The 22,828-nt window shown below is 43.2% G+C and overlaps 1 protein-coding gene across 3 annotated transcripts in view; it reads left to right on the forward strand.

The window, feature by feature from the left end:
• Positions 1–22,828, forward strand: part of PRKG1 (protein kinase cGMP-dependent 1) — a 432,157-nt gene that overhangs the window by 279,143 nt on the left and 130,186 nt on the right. For all 3 annotated transcript variants that reach the window (XM_065639324.1, XM_065639331.1, XM_065639325.1), the window contains one exon: positions 12,256–12,319. In XM_065639324.1, coding sequence (XP_065495396.1) covers positions 12,256–12,319 — 64 coding nt within the window. The remainder of the gene's footprint in view (positions 1–12,255; positions 12,320–22,828) is intronic.

Raw genomic sequence — 22,828 nt, forward strand, 5'->3', positions numbered from 1 at the left:
TGGGAGCAGCTGAGGGACCTGGGGGTTCAGCTGGAGAACAGGAGCTGAGGGGAGACCTTCTGATCTCTGACCTGCCTGAAAGGAGCTTGGAGCCAGGGGGGGTCGGGCTCTGCTCCCGAGGAGCAAGCACCAGGACCAGAGCAAAAGGCCTCAAGTTGCGCCAGGGGAGGTGGAGGTTGGATCTGGGGAACAATTTCTTCCCCAAAGGGCTGTGGGGCATTGGAACAGGCTGCCCAGGGCAGTGGTGGAGTCACCATCCCTGGAGGGGTTGGACAGACAGACATGAGGTTCTCAGGGACATGGGGTAGAGGTGGACCTGGCAGTGCTGGGTTAACGGTTGGACTTGATGATCTCAAATGTCTTTTCCAACCAAAACAGTTCTATGTTTCTATAAGCAAACTGTTCCCAGCCCTGTCTTCATGGTGGCCTGGATGTCTAAGGGACAACTAAACAATAACAGTCTCCCTAAGCCACTGAGGTCATTGCAACCTCCACAGACATATGCCACCCAGTTTTTATTAGAAAAAGGGAAAACCATGTCTTTATAAGAAAATATTCAACCTTGTCTTACAGGCTCCCAAATGGAGACGGCTCTGTCCCAGATAATGCTGTTCTAGTATTTGCCTTGTTTCTAGATATCGGGACATGAGATCAAAGTCTCAGTTTATCTGATCCCTAGTTCCACTGGACCTTACCTTCCTTCACCTGTAAGATGGTATTCACCATCTGAGCTTTCTCCCCTCTAGGTAATAACTGCTCCGAATCTATATCGAATGACAAATTTGTTATTCCAACACACGTTAACAGAGCTTTTTTGGCAGTTGTTGTCGGGGGGACTTGGCTGCCTTAGAAAGTCAGTGCCTGTGTGCTCGCTCTGGTGCCACGGCTGTGACCTACGTGCCTGTTCCAAAAACGGGATATTGAATACTTGGACTATTAAAGGGCGTTTTGTTAGACGTTAATCACCTGAGAGGAGTAAATTGCCTTATCTGCAAATGCGAGGAATGATCATCAATAAAATAGAAATGACAGTGAACTAGAAATGGATTTATGGGAAGTGCTCTCAACAGCAGTTGCTCACTTCTTTTAATGGTGTTTTGATATCTACCAGTGAGTCAGATTTTAATCTAAAGTGTTCCCTTCTTAACATATATAATGACATTTTTAATCAAGATGCTGTGTGGCCTTGAATAAATCAATGTACAGTAAATAACCACATTTGCCTTTGTCAGCCAGAGCTGTATTCTTATCATGACGACCATCTTTCTATGGAAAAAAAAAGAGCTGACTGGCATAAATTATATTTTAAAAGTAGTTTTGATAGGGTGCTAGATTCAAACTCTGCTCATCACCAGGTTCACTGGATGCTGCCATCAGCAAAAAGGGTGAACGCGACACATCCTGGGTGATGGAGCTCAAAGCAAAGATTGAGCACCAAAAATGAGTATCGCAACTTCATTCTTTTTAGATTCAACTCTCCTATTCTTTATCCACCACTGACAGACCTGTGAGCTAATTTCAGGGTCAGGTTTTTGTTCTACTTGCTTCATGTCTGCAACAGAAGTCCTGAAATTATGTCCTATCTAAATATCAACCATGTTGGCTCAGGGAGTACCTGGTAAGAATTCCCAAATGCTCAAGTTTCAAAACCATTTTTTGTCACTCTTTTGAAACAGGACAAGTGGAAAAACTTTAGAGGTTGGTTCAACCATGAGCAAACCATCCTTGGGTATTGATGATCCCAGCCCCCTGGTGAGATGCTCCAGCTGGAAGGTTGGGTGGCTTGGGCACCAACAGGGACTTGGGGCTGAGCCTGGTTTTAGCAGAGATGTCTTCTAATCGAGAATCTAGGAGCTGGTTTTAGGCTTGCAGTCCCTAGATGGGCAGTTCTTCCAGCAAATGCAGAGCAGGCGATAAGCAAAGATTGTTTGACAGCAACTTAATAGAGTTGTATTGAATAATTGAAATTGTCTTCCCAGCACGGGGATTTTTTTGTTTTGGTTTGGGTTTTTTGTTACCCATTATACTGCTTGCCTGTCAGTAATATGCTCAAGATTATGTTTTCTTAAATAATTGAATTTTCAAACCTTATTTCGAATCTGTCAACCTTATTTGATTATTTCTCCAATACAATCCGAGCCACTTGAAAATCTTCAACATTTAATTTACATTCAGCTGCGTTCTATTTTCAGCGCCAAAAAAAAGAAATGCTACAGAGGCTTATTGTGCATAGGAAATTTTGGACTCCTGAGACTTAAGGGTTTTACTGAGTGGAGGAGAAAATCAACACCATCGTGAACTCAAAGATAAATCATTCTTCTCTTTAATTCAATAAGGGGACTGAAGCATATCCTGGCAAAAGAGACATGTACCAGTTATGGCTTTAGAGGCATTTTAAAGGTATTTGGTATGCAGAGCCTCCTAAAACATGTAGTATTATGCATTTCAAGCAGATCCAAACTCAAGTCAGGCAAAGGTCCCTGTAACATAACAGGCATTTAGAGAAAACAGCTCTTCTACAAAAAGATGAAGAGCAACAGCAGCCGCATTCCCAAGAGTACGAATAAAAGCCATTAGAAATAAGGGATTAAGAGGAGCCGCCATCTGTGAGCCTTCGGAGCCTCGCAGAGGATGAACCTCCTGAATTACAGCCCCGAATCAATAACGCTGGTGCCGTCCTTTCCGCTATGCCCGACAGATGAGCTTAAAATAGGAGGGGATTTGCTGGCCGCATATTTGTGTGTCGGGCAAGTCTCGAAGTCGCTGTTCCTCTTGTGTCTCCAACTGAGGAGTCATTATTTAATGCTGCCCCGGGGTTGTGCAGGGTACAAATTAGGAGGAAAGTGGTTATTTTTTTGCCCGTCAATGTGTTGGGTTAGAATCACCGAATTAGGCTGGTTTAGGATGTCCTGGTTGTCTTGCAGTAGTTGCTGGTGTTACTTGGAGTTTGCACCAACCCTTCTTGTCTGTAGGAAGGTCTCAAATGCCTCTGTCAAGCAATCTGAGATGAGTTTACATGGGGCCACCCTCATAAATTCATGCAAGCGTGGCTGTCGTAGGTTTGCACCACAAAGAGAAACCAAGTTCTGGACTCTGGTGCCTTTTTTGTAGCTTATTTCTCTACAGGGGAGGTAAGTACGTCAGTACCTGGAAGACTTACTCTCAGTGGTGATCTGCTGATCAAAAGTGCTTTTGTTTGGACTTGTTCCTCAGTAAATCATCTCAGATCACAGAAGCACAGAATCGTTTTGGTTGGAAAAGACCTTTGAGATCATCGAGTCCAACCGTTAACCCAGCCCTGCCAGGTCCACCCCTCACCCACGTCGCTGAGAACCTCATCTGTGCGTCTTTTAAACCACACTAGGGACGGGGATAGAGAGCAAGGAGCTCCAGATTGCACCCGAAGAAAATTCTGCTGCTTTTTGCTGCGTCTGCCAATTGATGCTGCTGCCAACCAAGGGGTCACCCCCGCCAACTTGCGATATAGGAATGTGTCAGGCAGGAATATTCCAGATTATTCAGTTCCTATAACACAAAAAGTCAACTGACTCTTCTTGTTGTGATTAACAATAGCACAAAAAGAAGATATTTAGACATTTTAATGCTCGCTTTGTGAATCGTGTAGCTTCAGTCATCTGTGTCGGGGAGTAATTTTTCTTTGAAAGTTCAATATTAGGGACCTAACTCTCAGGTCCCTTTGGTTTAGTGGGCGCTGGAAGAAGTTTTGCGGAAGAATGTGGAATGCTTGTGACTCAGATGACCTTAGAAATATTTACGGCGTATTTTTCTTTTGTATATATGTAATTATGAAGACAGAAAACTATGGTAATGTCTTTAATACATTCATTTAATGGTGACGGTGAAAAGCATGTAGGCGGGAAGCAGCGTTAGAACAGCAGCGAACGTCGTGAAACAGGGTTCGTGCTTTGGAAATGGTATTGTCAGTGTCTCTGTGAAAAAGATATTATTATGACAATTTGCTGTCAAGTGCAGTAGACATCTGTTAGAGCCAAACGCCTGCCTTCAATTGGGTTTGAAGACGTAAATACCCAATTTGGAGGAGTGGGACAAAGAGGACCGTGCATGCAAATGCGACTTGTCGCTTCGTTAAACTCCACCGTGTCTTCGAAATATTGATGGGCGTTTGAGGAGCTCTTTTTTGAGACACAGCACAAGAGCCAGTCGCAAACGTCTTTTCGTTTTCTAGGCACGGTATTGGCGTCTGGCGGGAGATGATGGCTTTTGTTCGACTTCATTGCGGCGCCGCAGGGATGCGTTTCTCGTTTCAGTGGAGATGCAGAAGCAGAAATGGGTGCCCCCCTTCGGGGTTGCGCGCCGAGGCTGGAGGGTGGGGGGTCATTTCCCACAAAATCTCCCAGATAATGGGGAAAAATTACTGGAGAGTAACCCCTTGACAATAAACTGTTTTGAAAAGGTAATAGTGACATTGCAAGCCACGGACAATTTCATTTTCGCTGTATCGCGAATGCAGGATCATGGAAATGAAACATGCAGGGTACAGGGGTGTGAGGCTCCTCGAACAGCTCTTATCTTTCATAACTATATAATAATTTTGGAAAAGATAAGTGAGCTGGAAGCCTTCCTTTAGGACTACGGGTATGATTTGATTTGCAAATATGAAGAAATACCAACTGCTACAGCAGGAAAATGACCCGTAACAAACAGTAACAGCAAGTCTGGGTTGGCTCCGTGGGCTGGCACAGGAGCAGCACGAATCCTCTGTCTTGAGACGAGTAACCAACATTGTCCCTCCTTAAAGTTCAGTGACATTCCCAAAGTTGTGGTTCCTTTTGAGCCTTTGTAGCTCTTTGGGAGAGCAATTGTCCTTTTGAAGATGAATAATCTTGAGTGAATGCATGTAAAATGGGTGAAGGGCTTTACATACCTACTAATTCCTCTCCTTTCTTCTCGTCGTGACAGCAACAATTTATTTTTTTTTTTCGTTTAAATGGTACAATCTCCCTGGTGACTGCCAAATGAGATGCACTGGAAGGGCTGAAAATGAACCCCTGTCAGGGAAAGACGGGGATTGACAGAAGCAGCGGAAAATAATACTCCAGAGTAGCCGGGCAGCTTATTGAATGTGAACAGAGCCTGGACCAAAATGGGGCTGTGCAATCGCATCCTCTTGCAATCGTTTCGCATGGCCCATGTGCTTTCCCCACGGGGAAATCAGAATGTTGGCCTCGGGATGTCAGCGGAGCGCTTCATCCATTAGCATCGCTGTTATCCTTTCGCCACAACAGGGGAAAAACGCAACTCATCGCACTGGCTTTGCTTCAGTCTTTCGTTCGTAAGGGAAAAGATCAGTTCATTCGCTTTCTGCATCTCTCCTGTTTTCATACGCGTAGCAGCTCTTTGGATATAACCACATGCCTGGGAGAAAAAAAATTTACTACAAACCCCTTTCAGGAGTTGATTTCCCAGAATGAGGTCTATGTTGTGAGTGGCAGGGCTTTAAAACTGTAGCTTTAACATTTTCGCCCTCTTCAAGATTAAAAATGGCAAATTATTTTAATGCTGTTGTAGCTTCAGCAGAGCAGACCTGTTCTTTCTTCCTCAGAGTTGCATCCTACGAGCTGCTTTCAAGGCCAGACGTAAGGGTAATTAATGTGAGCGTGAGGGGCTGTCGCTCCATCCCCCTTTCTCCTTTTTTCTCTAATATTCTGTAAGCCAAGCAAAACGTGGAGGAAGTCACTTCAGGAAAACGAGCCTTGACTTACCAATGATATTTGTAATAGAGTAAGGGTTGAGTTTCTGGAGCACTAAATATACCTTTCCTGAACTTATTTCCAGCCACTTCTACTGAAAAAGCAGTTTATCCTGCTAGTAATCAGCCGGAATAGAAGAATTGTATTTTGATGCAATAGTTTGCAACAAAAAATGGCTATACAGCTCTCTGCGTTGGAACCCTTGCACCCGTGGTGGCCTCAGGCGCTACCTGCACTTGTCCTCACTCTCGAAGAGAGACCCTCTGTCCTACCACCTCCTCTACAGTTTTTGCACTCTCTCCCCAACAAGCTGATACACAGTCCAGTCACTGGATGATCTCAGTGCTCTGGCATTGCCGGGCACGTCCGACACGGGATAATTAATCCCCGTGGTATCTCCAAGCGCCCTGGTTGTGCTGATGATCTGAAACTCAGCACGCGATTTGCTTACCAGGGTTGTAATGCGTTTTTAAAGTACTGGAATGGAATGACACATATGGGACGATGCAAAACAGAGAGCCAGGTCTTGCTTTGCGCTTCTGCTGTCCACCTTCCTGGCTTGGGTTAGGGTTTATTCCATAATCAGCATTTTTTTCTCTGTATGGCTGTATTAGCCTACATGACAGGGACGGGATCTTTCCCTTAAGGTATAAAAGTGGTGTAGGAGCCATAGAATTGGGGTTTTTTTTCCTTCTGAAACTGTCTTCTACAGGATCCCGCTTTAACTGATACCAACCAGATCTCGGGCCAGTTGTCACCGTGGGAAAGGTGAGAGGACATGGGGTTCTCTGGTGCAACACATCCCAGTTCAAGATGGCAAAGGGAAGACAACGTGAAAGATCGCAGAGTAAATTTTTGTAAACTTTCATGAATAAGGCTGCAAATACATTTCTTAGTTGGTTTTTTTTTTAAAGCGATGATACTGACGAAGCTAGCAGTCCCTACCCAGCACATCTTGATGGCCAGTGGGCAGATGTCTGTACGTAGCATTTCCAGCTTGAGTCATTCAAAACATCATTTTTTGTGAGGATCCTAAATCAAGCGCCAGCGTCTGCCAGGTGAGATTTAGCCTCGGTTCTTTTGGAGCGGAGAGACAGTGCTATGGGGCATCCCAAATGTGGGAAAACAAGCACATTAGCATTTTTCAACTTTCATTCCAGTTGGATGCAAAAAACAAGAGTTTCAGGGAATGCAGACAGACTTTATTTCCTTTTACTGATCTGTTTTGATTTTTAAACTCTGCTTACCCATCTGGCCCAAGGCAGAGAGCGGCAACAACAACCGCATTTGTTCTGGTGCCAACCAATAATAAAAGATAAAGGGTTTGTTTCAGAGTTAACCATGAGGACCGTCTGCCGCCGACTGCAAAGCTGGATGAGCAATTTCAATGAACACCCTTCAAAAGTTTCGGGAGCGCATCTCGAAATGCATTAAGAAAGTGAATAGCTGCTTTTGTGTTGAGCTGAAGGAAGAGGACAGCCAAGAACCCTGCACAGTTTTCATGTGTGTCAGAAGATAAATGTCGTGTCGGGGTGCTGGCAGCTCTGCCACCGAGGATTTTTTCGGGTAAAATCAACCCCTTGGGTTACAGCCAGGATTATTTGGAAGCTCTTGCTGGTTTAGTACGAGAGTGATCCCATGGAGCGAATCAAAGCTTTCCTGATGGGGCATGTCGCTTCTACCTGAAAGTTGAGAGCAGCTCGGTGACCGCAGGTCACCAGGGATGGAAACCTGACCTCTCACGCCTCCTCCCGCCGCCTTCAGGTTGGAGGTTCGATGTGCACATTTTGGCGCAGCCCTTTTCCCCTATTTTGGCAGCTTCTGCTCGGCACGTTGAGCCCTCTGTGAAAACGTGTCGCTTTGGGAGCCAAGCGCAATAGCTGCTCGGCCGTTCGCAACTCCCCACGGTGCCCTCACCGCATATATGGACTGTCATTCCCTACAAAATATCCCATAGCTGAAAGCATGGAATACAGCCAGCAAAAAGCCACCTCTCGCTGCCAATGTGAGCAGCTACGTCCCCTTTTCACACTTGAAGAAGAGTCTACTGAGGTCTCCTGAGACTGGAGAAGGTCCGAGGTTGCTCCTCACCCTGTGTTACCTGCGGTGGCAGCCACACGTCTTTTGGGATAAAGCGTCATGATGTTTGTGGATCGATTTAACAAAAACCACTGGGTTCTTTGGCATTTGCTGTTAAAACTCAATTTTATTGCTCGTAAACCCTTCCTTAAGGTAGGGATCTGGTTTGCCTTGTTACGTGCTACCTTTGTAGGGTGGCCTGGAGCTTCACGTGGAACTTGGACTGAGCTTTTGCAAAGGGAGCCTATAAAATAGGCATAAATAGTTTGGTAGAAAGTTTTTTAAATACCCCTATCACTATAAATAACTTGGAGGAGCAAGGCGGGCTGCAGATGAGTAGAGCATCAGTTGTAGTAGAACATCAGTTGTTAAAGCATCTCGGTTCCATATCCAGCTTTATTCCATAACCTTGTCAGGTAGTGATGGCTTGGTTTGGTTTTTTTCTTTTTTTTTTTTTTTGACTAATCAAGTGTTAGAGGCATCAGGTGGTGCAGTGCTGATCACCATTCCGCTCTTTGCTGCATGGGGGAAATTGTAGCAAAGCTGGAGCCTCTTCTCCGATTGAGCGCTTTACCCATTAATCTCAAAATATGTTTAAAGGCTTAGGCAGCAGAGAAGGCCCTGGGCATCTTCTTGCTGGCCCAGGAGCGGCCACTTCCCTGAGGAGGAACAAGATGGGCTTGGATTCCCACCTTAGCAGATCTTTCCCTTTCAGGCCAACTTTTCGATAATATCATCAGCGCAGGTGGAGAAATTGCTCCTCGTTGTGTGGAATAAGAAGCAGCTGGAGAAAGCCCACAGCAGGACTTGTAGGAAAGGGCTGAGTAAGCTGCTAGGGCTTAGTCTCTAATAGACGTAGGTCCTGGGCAAAGTGGGAGATGGATGTGGAGAAAAGTGGAATGAAGTTCTTCACGTGTGCTGCAGGTAGGCAGAAAAGTTGGGAGTTTTAAACTTTGGTGTGAGACTTCAGCATTAGACACCAAAATACTGTTTTTCCTAGCTGTAGCAGTTGTTACTATCTGGAGTTGGTAACATGGCTGGTTTAAAATTTGTGGCGTTGATGGGGTTTAAGAAGCAGTTGGAGAAGAACTTGTCTGAGAAAGGTGGGGTTCACTTGATCCTGCTTTGTTAGGCTCAGAGCAAGTCATTTCTGGCTGAGATGGAGCTGTGTTTGCTGTGATTTCTTCTGTCGTAAGTAATGAAGACACCCAAACTCGAGTGCTGAATGTTGGCTTCTGTATATTTTTCAGACTTTTTCAGAAATTTCACAGTACTGGAGGAAGCTGAATATAGTTTTTCTTACCTCTCGCTGTGCTGCAAGGTCTTCAAAGGTTTCCTTTGGTTCTTCTGCTCCTGTTTTGTGTTTGGCTATTTGCAGCTCGGCTGTTTTCCTCTAAGTTCTCCCTTTAGAGCTAAGGCTCCATTTTCCTTTGAGTGCAAGTACCCCCATGGAAAGAATCTCCAAAACATTGGTTTTTTGGATGAAAATCTTTCACTAATACAGGTGGATTTTGGAACCGAGCAAGAATCTATTTTATGAATCTGTTTAATGTTGTCTTGGAGAGAGCGGGGGGATATTTTTATTGACCTGGAGAAGGAAGCAAAAACTTTCAATACCATCTTATACACTCGAGCATCTTTTCTAATCTTGTTTTTCTGTTGGTGTTATCCGCAGCACTGTTGGCCTGAATTTGTAACAACTTTTAACAGGTCAATAAATGCTTTCTCTCTGCTTTTTTATAAAGACGTTTGTTCAGTACAGGGGTTTTTGGTAGTAAAGTGAGGGACAGTCCTGTAAGACTTCTTCTTATGAGACTCAAATATAATTTGGCTGTCTTGTCACTTCTAGCTGTTCAGGACGATACTGGCCCATCATAAATGACCATAAATCTGTGATAATTAATTGTGTCATTCTGTGACGTGATGTACTTGGAGTTTTTGCCAACAAGTTGATTTTCCCGTTATCTGCTCTATGGCTGTGTTGAAGTTGTAAGCATTTCTCTTAGGAAATTTTCCTAGTTTTCAATAGTAAGGTTTAGAATTTGTTCAGAGCTCATATGCTATTTCCCTGTTTCTAACGTATTTGGTCTTTCATAGATGTTTTCTGTCGCTCCCTTGGATTGCACAGAGATAATTATCTGTATAAAGAAAAAAATACACTGTGATGCCTTTTCCTCCAATTTGGGAGTGTAATGGCAGGACCACAGGAAAATTCGTTCAGATGTCTGGGAGTATTATCTTCTCCTGTCAGTTTATCCCTCATTTGGGAATGCTGGAGTTGGTGTAACAAACTTTGGTTAGGTACTTAGGCCCAGACATCATCTAATTCTTTTTTAGTTATTTCTGTTTCTTCTTGTTCCATTGTGGACCTGTGTGTTTCCTAAGGGGGGAAAAAGGCACAAAACATGTTGTTGAGAGCATTAACAATCATATTTTTCTTCATTCAGTTGGCCAGTTATGTCTTGTTATCATTTAATACATTTAGCTGAAGTTATTTCTTTTTTTAAAGCAATAATGAAGGCCTCCAAAGTTTCTAATTCCTCTGCAGCACAGCATATATTTAAGCTAATATTCTGCTGTAATTGTGCTCACAACGAAGTTCACCAGGCGCTTTCTGCTTGGTGGGCTTTCCAATCAAGACCTGCCTTTGCTTTGTTTGTGGGTTTTCTCTGAGTGCAGGAGCAGCTGCCAAATTGTGCAGCCAGAAAGTATTTAGAGCTCATAAAAAAGCAGGTTGGGGGTGGTTACCCTGAAGGCACAAGCTTTCCAGTGTTCAGAATTGCAAAAAAAATATGGGTTTAATTTGTATTTTTAGCTCCCCGAAATGCAGAGAATAACTTTCATGCAGTTACATGATCCCAAATATAAAGTGCTACCTTGTGTGAAAGGAAAAATGTGATTTATTTGGGGTTATATTTACCTCCCAGCAGCTCCCTCCCTCCTCACTTTGCACCTGATCATCAACGTTCCTGAAATGAGAGCAACGCGTTGGGGATCTCAATTTAATATTAGGAGCATAAAACTCTGTTTACACCATGTAATGGACCGTGATAAAGCAACGTGCGAGCAAACTGTTCCTGGAAATAGCGTCTGTAGGGCTGTATCAGCTCAGTGCTAGGCTCGGGCTAATATTTCACATAGATGCATTGCTAATTAGCCTACTGCTTTCCTCTCTCTGGAACGTACATCGTGTCTATGTGTTTTGTTTAGCATCACTTGGGAATATTGATGAACATTGAGCTTTTATGGAAAATAGAGAATGCGAGGCCAAGGTGCTGCAGAGTCACAGCCTGGTTGAGGTTGGCAGGAACCTCTGGAGATGGTCTGGTCCAGCCTCTCTGCTCAAGCTGTGTTGCCTAGAGCTGGTTGCCAGGGACCGTGTCATAGAATCATAGAACGGTTTGTGTTGAAGGGCCCTTCCCAGCTCCCCCAGTGCCCCCCCTGCCATGAGCAGGGACATCTGCACCAGCTCAGGTTGCTCAGAGCCCCGTCCAGCCTGGCCTGGGATGTCTCCAGGGGTGGTTCATCCACCACCTCTTTGGCCAACCTGGGCCAGATGTCTGGATGGCTTTTGAGTATCTCCAAGGAAGGAGACTCCACAAGCTTGCTGGGCAGCCTATGAGGTTGTGGAGATAGAGATTCAAGGTCAGGGAACTTGCAGGAGATTTGGAAACCCAACTTCACGTCCCTCGTCCTGCCCGAGGTTGAGTTAAATCTCAGTCCTGGACCCAGGACCGGTGGGCTCGTTATTGCTTTGTTGCGCTCACATCTCAATCAGCTGGTTGGAGCTCATCTTTTCTGCCTTTTATTTTAATTATTGTTTCTTTCTGATGGGATGGAATCAGAGCAGGAAAAAAATTTGTGGGTCATAGAACCGTTTCAGTTGGAAGAGACCCTCAGGATCATTGAGTCCAACCATAACTTAACCTAAATCTAGCAGTAAACTGTGTCCCTAAGAACCTTGTCTAAATACCTTTGAAACCCCTCCAGGGATGGTGACTCCACCACTGCCATGGGCAGCCTGTTCTAGTGCCTGACAACCTTTTCCATGAAGAATTTTTTCCTAATATCCAATCTAAACCTCCCCTGGCCCAAATTGAGGCCTTTTCCTCCTGTCCTGTCACTTGCTACTCAGGAGAAGAGACCAAACGAGGGACTGAGCAGGTTTGCGGCACGGGTTAATTCCAGTAAATCCTTAATTGAGTCTTAGTTGATTACCAGCTTTATGAGTGGTTCTCCAGATGTTTGCTGCAAGTGGGTTCCCATTGTAACAAAATACTGCTAGGAGAAGATCAGATCTCCAATATATTTGCTGATTTTCTGCTGAAAGCTTTTTAAGCCCTAGATGGCGAGGGCAAAATATGTCAGGAAAGTAAATGAAATTCAGCTGGATTTCTGGCGTGTATAGAGGGATCCATTAATTGAGATTTCTCTTGTATTGCAGTGTTCCCACATTCCAGAGCCTTCCTGAGGAGATACTTAGTAAGCTTGCAGATGTCCTCGAAGAGGTAAGTGCTTTTAATTTTACCAGCTAATGAGTTCGGAGGCCGCAAGGCTTCTGGTGCCAATATCCAGGCTCTCTTTGCCCAAAGAACAACTTCACAATTTTATTCCCAGTTACGGGTTGACTCTTCCAGCGCGTTGAGACGATGAGGGGAGCTGTGTGAAAAATGAATCTGGTTTTGAACAGGGCTTACAGATTTTTATTTTTGATTGATTGTTGTGCAGTTTGGGGAGCGAAACAATAATTTTTTTTACCGTTTGCAGAAGGGAAATCTTCTTCTCCAGCCCCTGGTTCAGTGTGAAAATACCGTCTCCTTTCAAATTTGATGGGACACTTCGGTTGGAGGGCAATGTGTCTTAAAGGAGGTGTCGTGGAAAAGCTGCTCCCATAGGAGTTACAGCAGAAAGGGGTGGTGGAATAAATGTTTGAGATATTTGATGGTCCAGGTGGAGTTGGGCTTTTCCTACCTGGCTAGAAGTATTAACAATATAATAGTAATAGTATCTCATAATAATAATAATAATAGTATCTCCTTAGTGTCAGGCTCTCAAGGAGTCTTTATTTAAAAATAAATAAATAAAAATACAAATGATTTTTTTAAAAAAGAAAAAAAATTGCAAAAAAAAAATCCCCCAACACACATCCCCAACTGAACAAACAAAAACCTGCCCTGTCAGTGAACCTGTAAAATGGATGTAAAATATTTGAGTTGCATTGCCAGCTGTTTGTCCACATGGTGCTCTGTTCTGGGCCTGCAGAATTCCATGTGATGGAATATAACAGAAACTGTTAATAAAGCCTTTCAAAATGAAGCCCTGTATGATTTAACTAGGGGAAATGTCTGCGTACAACAGTGTTTTATTTCATTCCTTGTTTTTTCTCACACGTTCCTTGCCATTATGAGCAGCCTTAATGCCTGTGTTTATAGGAACACGTTTGTATGGCCTCTGCCACTGATTCTAAGAAAGTGCTGCTCACACTTAAGTTTTTCTTCTTTTTTCTTTTTTTTAAAGATAGGACATTGTTATTTCTTTGCCTTTAGTATACAGATAAATTCTGTAATCCAAACAAATCAGACATTTGTCATACAGAATAATTGCATATTCACAGATAAGCTTTATTTCCTTTACTGCTGGAGAAGTGTTCAGATTTGGAGAGAAAAGACATATTAACTCGATATGCTGTGAATTAAATTTCCCTATCTCAAAACTGCATGCCTAACAAAAAAACCAGTTTAATTTGCTTGGATCACATAACCAGCCTCATTCTCCTTATCAAGCATTAAGGAAAAGAATAAAGTCAATAAAACTTTTCCAGGGACACTTAAAGTTTCCTGGCAGGGGGGAAAAAAAAAATCATAATAACAGTCAATGAAGAAATGAGGCACAAAATCAGGATCTGTGGGTTTGCTAATAATTCTGTGCCCTTAGGGGGATGCTGTGGTACGGGAGGCTGGTCCTCCCAGTTTGTGCTGGGATGTGGCTCCCAATTTCCCACTTGGACTCACCCTTGTTGTTCCCCCTGGGTTTGTCTTTGATTTAACATATCACGTTTTACATAAACTAAAAAAAAAAAAAAAATCACTCTACTATGATATTATGCATTTTGTATTTAGTGTATTGCAACTAAGCAGCAATAACTTTATTTTATCCCCTCTGTTGCTGTAACAAGGATTGGATAAAAGTGACTGATTTGGCACAGTTTGAGGCGAGGGAGAAAATCTCAATGTCAAGATTTCATGCAGTTTTTCTTTTGATACAGTGCTGGGAATAATGCAATGCTTCTGTCCTACATTCTTTGGTTAAGTTTCTGGAAAATATTTAAAATGCAGAAGTGAGGCAAAAAAAAAAAAAAAAGATGGTTTAATTGCCCGTTACCCAAATCGAAGTTGGAAATGACATTATAGACAGTGGGAAGGTAAAAAGGTCAGCGTTTGATAATGTAATTTCATTTGTTGAATTGATGGAAATACTACAAGTTCCTTGAATGATTCTAGAATTAACAAAAGCCAGGGGTATTCCCTTTGGCGGTGGCTTCTGACTTGTGTGAGATCAATGAAATTGCTCATCATTTAAATACGTGAGAGTAGAAACAAAACAGTTGAGTTCCATTTTAGCGCATTCAAACCCAAGCTGCCAATAGTTGGGGGTTTCTTTTGCCAAGAAATATTCTCCCAGGAGGTGACTTTTGAGGGTTGTAATTGACCCTGTTCCAGCCCTTGTTTTGAGGGCGGAGGTTTCTCTGCTCATAGGTCGTGGCAGTTGATACCAAGCTCAAAGCACCTTTAGGCTGGACCTGCAGGTCCTGGGATTTGGGAATTGCTCCCAGACCCTGATACGGCTCTTCCCAGCACCCACACCTGACCCTTCTGTCGTCTTTGATTACATATTTTGAATTATATTAATATTTCTTTTCATATTAACAAGCATCAACGTAATAAATAGCTGAGTTTATTAAGACCTCACAAAACGCTGGGTAAGGCCTGTAGTGATTTTTCACTTCGGCGGAGACAATAAGTAGTATGGTTTTGCAGCTCAAGACTTAATTCTGGTTTTACTTGGGTTTTGGTATCTCGGTGGCTTAAGGAGATGAGGTTTATGTCTCCCTGTAGGACAGTCCTCCCAAATAATTTGCAGTTGCTTCCCCAAAGTCCATTTGATTGAAAAGTTCCTGTGAGATCCATCCAAATGATGAGGTAGGATTAGAAGATATATGGGAATTAGTGGATGTTGAGTCCAAGTACTAATAATTTTAAAATATTTTATTTATTAAAATAAATGCATGGGTTTGTGGTTGACTCAGCCCCTGCTTGGCAAGGGGTAGGTGTTTGGGGTTTAATGCAAGGGGTGAAGGACCCAAATTAGTCGGATTTTCTGTATGGGGAAGAGGCCTGTAGTTTGTGGGGTTCCCCAGGGGTCAGTCTTGGGTCCAGTCCCGTTCAACCTGTTCATCGATGACCTGGATGAAGAGACCGAGTGCACGCTCAGCAAGTTTGCTGATGATACCAAACTGGGTGGAGGGGCTGGCACACCAGAAGGCCGTGCAGCCATCCAGAGAGACCTGGACAGGCCGGAGGACTGGACAGAAGAACCTCATGAAGTTCAGCCAAGGCAAGTGTAGGGTCCTGCACCTGGGGAGGAATAGCCCCAGGCACCAGTACAGGCTGGGGCTGACCTGCTGGAAGGCGGCTCTGCGGAGAAGGACCTGGGAGTTCTGGTTAACAGCAGGTTGACCATGAATCAACAATGTGCCCTGTGGCCAAGAAGCCAACGGTACCTGGGGTGCATGAAGAAGAGCGTGGGCAGCAGGTCGAGGGAGGTTGGAGGTTGTTCCTCCCCCTCTGCTCTGCCCTGGTGAGGCCCCATCTGCAGTTCTGGGTCCAGTGCTGGGCTCCCCAGTTTAAGAAGGACAAGGAACTACTGGGGGGAGTCCAGCGGTGGCTATGAAGATGCTGAGGGGTCTGGAGCATCTTTCTGATGAGGAGAGACTGAGAGAGCTGGGGCTGTTGAGCTGGAGAAGAGAAGCTGAGAGGGATCTCATCAGTGTTTATAAATATCTCCAGGGTGGGTGTCAGAGGATGGACCAGACTCTGTTCAGTGGTGCCCAATGACAGGATGAGAGGCAATGGGCATGGACTGAAACACAGGAGGTTCCATCTGAATATGAGGAGAAACTTCTTTGCTGGGAGGTGCCAGAGCCTGGCCCAGGCTGCCCAGAGCGGGTGTGGAGTCTCCTTCTCTGGAGACATTCAAACCAACCTGGACGTGACCCTGTGTGATCTGCTCTGGTGACCCTGCGTTAGCAGGTGGGTTGGACTGGGGGATCTCCAGAGGTCCCTTCAACCCCAACCAGGCTGAGATTCTGTGGATTTTTTTTTTTTTTTGGGGGGGGGGGTTTGTTTTGTTTGTTTGGTTTGGGGTTTTTCTGTTTGTTTGGTGGTTTGTTTGTTTGTTTTCGTGGGCTTGTGCATATCGTCCCGCTTTCACTCTGTATCGGGATGCGAGAGGCAACACATACCACTAAAGCCTACAAGTTTAATAATTCCATTTTTAATTTTCCTTTTTTTTTTTCTTCCTTAGCACCTGCTTTTTCCTATTTTTTTTCAGTTGAAAAAACATTATTGACCCTTTTCTTGACTCTTCAAGCACCACCCCCCAGGCTGCTCCTTCCTAAAAAACCTCGTTGCCCGACACCTCTGGGCTCTCAGCTCCAGTGCTTAACACCCTTGAACCGGGGCAAAATAATATGATAACGTGGAGGTAATGCCACTGTACTGTATTTTGGTAAAGAAAATCAATGTGTTTATGTTTTTAAATATTGGAGGATTAACATAGTTGGAAAAGATGTTGCTTAAACATAGCTGTGTACCTTGGCCCCATCCGGGTGCTGCGTGTCTGGGATTAAATAGCTGGATCCGTGTTTGTTGTATAAATATCTTTGCCCTAGATGAATGCAAATCACTTAAAAAAAAAAAAAAAGTGCCTCCTTTGCACATTATTTTTATTCGTGAAACATCTGAATAATTTGAGTTTCCTTGGATGAAAGAGGGAAATTTGTCTGCGAATTAAAAGACCGTAGGAGATTATTAGCCAAGATGAGGAGTCCTTTTATTTTTATAAACCTGAGAAACTTTGTGAAAATGCAAAAGCTTGACCTTTCCCCAGATTTGAAGGCTTTGAAACAATTTGTTGTTGTCTTTTCTGATTATAGACTTTCTGATTTTCTTAGAGTTAAAATAAGTCTTTTTTTTCCCATCAGGCACCATTAAAATAGATCACTTGTATATCACAAAAACAAATAGATGTTTTGTAGTAAACAGTTATCTAAGAATACGTAGTGTTAGCATTACGGCTCTTCATTATAATGCGGGCAGTTTATAACGGAAAGGAATAAAGTATTAATTTATTTTTGCTTAGGAAACTAAAATGCATTGTAACACCCATAGAATGAGGTCGTGTCCACATTTGGATCAGGGGGGAAAAATGGGAGAATCTGGGCTAGCATCACCTTCTCTCGTTCTTTTTTCCTTTTTGTTCCTTTGGGGTAAAATTCGGGGATTTCTCTTCCATCTCAAAGTCGGTTCACTTTCGAGTAGCCTTTTTCCTCTTTCGAGGGTATAATCTGTGTCATTCAAATGTAAAACTTATATCCTTGGAAGATCTATATCTCAAATCGGTAGCTCAGTAACAATAAGTATAATCAAGGTCGCTTGAAATAATTTCCATTTGCTTATGATTTTGATCACTTTACCCATTTGATCTAAAATTATTCATTGCAGCTGCTGGCCCACAGGTGATTTTTTTTCTAATATTTTCTTCTTTTTTTCTCCCAACTCAGACTCCTTATCCTCTTTCAAAGGAGAGATTGCTTTGCCGTGTGTCAGGGATGGACGTGTTATCTGTGATACCTGAATCTGGGTCCCGGCTCCCTTGGGTTGTGTAGGGATTTCAGGGCAGGGAAAAGGGACAGAAATCACAGAGTCTGGAGAAAATAATCCGTCATTTAAAAGTTCCGTAGTTATAAATACACAGGAGGGGGTTGAATTAAGGTTTTGTTGGCTTTTTTTCAACTCTAGCCTTTTCTAAATCCCATATATTTGATGTTCCTTGGCTGTTTGGGATTTAGTGCACTAATCCATATGAGATCTCATGTGCGAGTCTGAGGAGTTTGAGCGACACAAAGCAACAAATGCAATTTCCATTTGGTTACCAAAATACTGGAGACTCTATTTGTGTAGATAATGTCAAATCAGAAACCACATCAAATGGATTCTTGTGTATTGTGTATCCAGAGCTCTAGATAACTTTGACGTATATAATTTATCGCTATATATATGTAAAAATATTTTATTATATGTTGCAAATACATAATATGTATATATTACATATGCAATATAAAATAGATGTTTAAATATCATATAAATATGGCTAATCGCCCTAAATCAAGGATACAATCCACTGAATTAACAGATCTTAGGTTTTCCTTGCCGTAAGGGTCCGGTTTGGCTCGGGAGCGCTCTGGGGCCCTGCGGCTGCTGTTCCATGTGTCTCCCAGCCTGCATTTTGGAAATTATTTCACTAGAAGTGTTGACATTTGATGATTTTAATTTAATGCACTGCAGAGGTCTGAGCGCCAGCGATGCGCTCCCTCCAAACACAGGCAGCTGTGATTTGGCCACCTCATTGATCCCGACGCGTTCGTGGCCGTAGACAAACGGCGCTGCCAAACTGTTTGAGCGTAAGAGAAATGTGTTAAATGCCGCGGGCGGGCAACGCCAAGCCCGAAATCTGCGTTCTCGCATCTTGGGAGCGTGATCTCCAAGTGCTGAAAGCTCGGATCACAGCGCTGGCTGCGGCCGCGGCGTTAATTCCACTCTCAATTATGTGATGAGGGCCGCTCGCCGCTGCTTTTTTTACTCAATTAATGAATTTAATAGGACGCAAACGGCAAAAGAAAAACAAAATTCATCTCTGTGGCTAGCCGTGCGCCTTCCGTCGCAGCTCCTGGTGGAGCCGGACAACCTTGAAACAAGTTTTATTGCGTAATTGAGCTTCACAAGCTGCCTCGCATCTCACCAGCTTCATCCCGAGGTGCCGACCATCCCTCTCGCTCCGCGCCGTGACATTAGTACAGACCCAAAATTCTTAGGATGCCTCCATTTAATTAACGGAGCCTGAACACAATCCTCCTTTTACGCAGAATTGCGTGGCAACAGTGAATGGAACAGGAGAAATATGCAAAGTTAATTAGCTTCCAATTTAATGAGTAGTTTTGGGTTTTTTATATTTTCTGATTAAAGCTGGCACTCCGAGGAGCTACAGGATATTGTTGGAGCGATGCTGCCCGTAGGGGCAACAAAATAAACAGTTGCCGTTGATTCAATCATATATGGACAAAATTTCAACTTGATTTGTACTCGTATTAATTTTTCAAACGGCATTTATGAAAATGTAGCTTTGTTTTTGCAGATACGCCAGGAAAAGGCTTTCTGGGTCTACTGCAAAAAAAAAAACCAAAAAACCAAAAAAATGCATTAGAAAACAAAATGCAGTTGGAAAAATGATGTGCAAGAGTCTAATAAAAATACTGGGTTGCCATGTCTATAGCAATGCAGTAGAATAGTCTCCTGATGTTACCGACAAACTTTTTCTGGCCTTTAAACCTATGGAATGTGTGTGTCTGTATAGTGCACGTATGCTGTATTTTCTGCCACAAATCACAGCTGTTCAAAGAATTAAAAGCCATTTCTTCCAGTGTGAGGAAACAAGGAGTGCTGATCAAATCGAAAAATAGCTCGACCTCTTTCAGTGTTTATTAGGCTACAAAACGCAGAGGAATTACCTAAATCTAATTTTAAATATATTAGGGAGAAAAATGTGGTTATTTCTCTGTAGGTGACGGCGTGACTCTGTAGTGATGCTTGCCTTAGAAGCTGCTCTAAGTGCTTGTGTTGGGATAAAAGGTCTGACCTGGATATAAATTTTCCTGTTGATTTTTTCTTTATTGTGGGCACTGACCATTTAAAGGCAATTACAAAGAAGCAGCTCATGGTGAAGTTATCGCAGCAGAGGAAAGGGGTTAAATCCTCCTGGGTCCTTGCAGATCCTTGTCAGGAACAGCATCATCCACGGGGGTGTTTTATTGTATCCACAATCTTTTATTCAGATCGGAGGCTGTTATTTCATTTGAAAGCAAGTTGAAGGATGACGGGGCGACTTGTCTGGTAAAATCAAAACTTGCAAGCGAACTGAATGAGCCTTTTAACCCTTCCATCCTACTAAAAAATGCTTGTGATTATTTCAATGGTTTCCATTGCCTGTCCGTCCTAGCAGAAATGAAACCCGGACAAACTAAATGACGCTAATATGGGGCACTATTTTTTTTTTTTTTTTGTCTATTTATTTGGGATCCGGCTCCCAAGGTGCGTCCCACTGCACTGCTTTTATTTGGTGGGAGCAGGGCAGAAATCGCCTTTGGGCTACACTGGGTCTCTGCAAACAAAAATTAACCAAATAATGTCTTGTATGAATAACAGGGCTGGATATTGGCTTTAGTATGAAGACGGGATTATTAGGAATGTATGAGGAGAGGGCGGTATCGCTGCCCTTTCCAAAATGTAGGTATTGTCATGAACACAAGGAAAAGGTTCAGCATCTATATGGCTGGGAGGTTGATTGAGTTACAGATTATGTACCTTGAATAAAACACCTCACCTGTGCAAGGGCTGCTTCATTTGGGTCCCCGCAGCGCTTTGCTGAGACTTGGCTGGATTTAACAGGCCAAAAAAAAAAAGACTTTGATTTAAAATAACAGGATTTGTGCCAAGAAGCTCGTCTGAATTGAAACCATTGTATGCAAAGAAGTATCTTAGACCTGGGATGTGAATATCGTCGGTCCAATTAGGGTGATGCTTTAGTGTTGGAAGTAATTCAAGTAATTTTTTTTTTTTTATAATGTGTGGCTCTAAAATACATTGCACTTGTGTTCTGCTTATCACAGGGCTGTTTTCCTTAGAAATAACTCAGTATTTCCACCTTGGCAAAATGTGCTGAGGGTTAGTTTTAAACTTTTCTTAAGGCTTGTTCATCTCGGGCTCCATTTCTGCTTCGGATCCCATCCCCAGGCTGCAAGGGATCTCGTGGGCATCACCGCTGCGCTTTGCTGTGCTGTGCCTCTAGTTCTGTACAAAATCATCTCTTGTCCCTGATGATTCCCTACCAAGGCCTTGACTAAATCCTCCCCTGGCTTTTCAAAGCTTCGCTCTTGGAGTTTTTTCTGAGACTGGTCTTGTTTCCGAGTTCTTCTGCCAGCCCTGTGGGTCAACTGGGTCTTGCTCTTTCTCCACAAAAATCTCTATTGCCTTTTCTTCCCCAACTCATCCTTCTCATCATTTACCAGCAAAACCCCCTTTTTCTCCGGAGAAAGCCCTGTAAGGAACAGACCTGAAGCCGTTTCCCCAACTTCCACCCCCTTGGCGTGACGAACCGCATCAGGTCTTTTCCGCAAGGCCACCGGTTGCAGAGGGCTCTGCCAAATAACCCTTGGCAGTCAGGGAATTATGTTCTCTTTTTAACTGATTGTTATGAAATTAATGTTAAAATCTTTCAAGCAGTAACTTGCATTTACACTGAAAATCCCAGCAGCTTCGGAGGGATTTTTTTTCCAAAAGCTTTCCATGGGGAGCTGGATTCCCCCGGAGACAGCAGGAGCTTATTATTATTTAATTTACCATCAGAAGTGCTGCTGCTTTTTCTCTGGGCTATTTCCTGAATCACAAACACAGGATCTGGGTGTTGGTTTTATTTTTATTTATTTTTTTTTTCCGTGCAAATTGTACAATCTGCTGAAGTTAGCTCAAAGCACCACAACTGGAAAACTACATCTCCTGTAGCCATCCAAAGCACGTGGATATACATGTTAATGTAAATTCCTGCAATACTGCTTTGAGCTCCAGTATTTTATTTTTATTATTATTTTCAGGCTGAGTGGATGTTTAAAGCTTTCTCTGATAAGTTGGTGATAAGACGCCGGTTTATAAAACTGCCGCACTTGCTGTCGTCGCTCTCAGGTTAAGCAGGTTTTTGGGCGTCTTTGACGGGTTGGATTAAACCCAGCTCTGGCCTATCTGGAATATATTTTTATGTTCTCTGTAAGCGGATTTTTCAGACAGTCTGTCACAGCTATAAAAGAAAGAGCGGGGGGGGGGGAAAAAAGTGTTTTTCATGAGTAATCTTAGATGTTTTCCATGGTTTCATAGATATGGAAAAAAAGGATTTAAGGAAATCTGCAATTATCATTTGCACTGGCAGACTGGCCAACTTTTTTTTTTTTAAGAAACACACGGATGTGAATTTTTTGTAACACGTGGGACATCGGGGAGGGCACAGGCTGCAACTTGGGAGGTCCAAGTAACCGTCTCCTCCATGAACCAACCACGTGCTTAATTTTCCCATGTTCGTTAGTTTGCTGTTTCCAGTTTTAGGAGGCTTTGGGCACAGTGCACCTGCATTCTGGTTTTCTGTGCATTTTATTCGCTGCTTTTGCCTGCGAACAGGTCGGGGTGAATGGGTTGGTGGTGGCCTTTCACTTCTCATGTTGAGCAAATACAAAATATTTGATTTGAATTGAAATATAATTCAAATTTGTGCATCTGACAGTTTGCACTGCAGGTGATGGGGCTCAGCTCTTGTGCCATGAGCCAAAACCCCTGCGGGGATATTTCCCTTTCCATCTGGGTACATTTAACATTGACCTAGAACATCTAGATCAGATGTTAGGTAAGAAATAACTCTTCTGAAAGTCCATTTGTTTCTAGTGATGTATCAGCAGCAAAGTATGGCACTGTGTTGCTCCAACATGATGGGCAGAGTATAGATTCGTATAGCAAATGCTCCCTTTTTGAAATATAATAATGCTTTGACTCTAAATTTTAAGAGAAAAAAACCTGTAGAATGTTAATGAACTACACCTATGAAAAAAGCACATGAACATCTCCAAGGACTCAGTTCCTCCT

Source organism: Caloenas nicobarica, chromosome 7 (assembly GCF_036013445.1).
Source record: "Caloenas nicobarica isolate bCalNic1 chromosome 7, bCalNic1.hap1, whole genome shotgun sequence".
Classification (NCBI taxonomy): domain Eukaryota; kingdom Metazoa; phylum Chordata; class Aves; order Columbiformes; family Columbidae; genus Caloenas; species Caloenas nicobarica.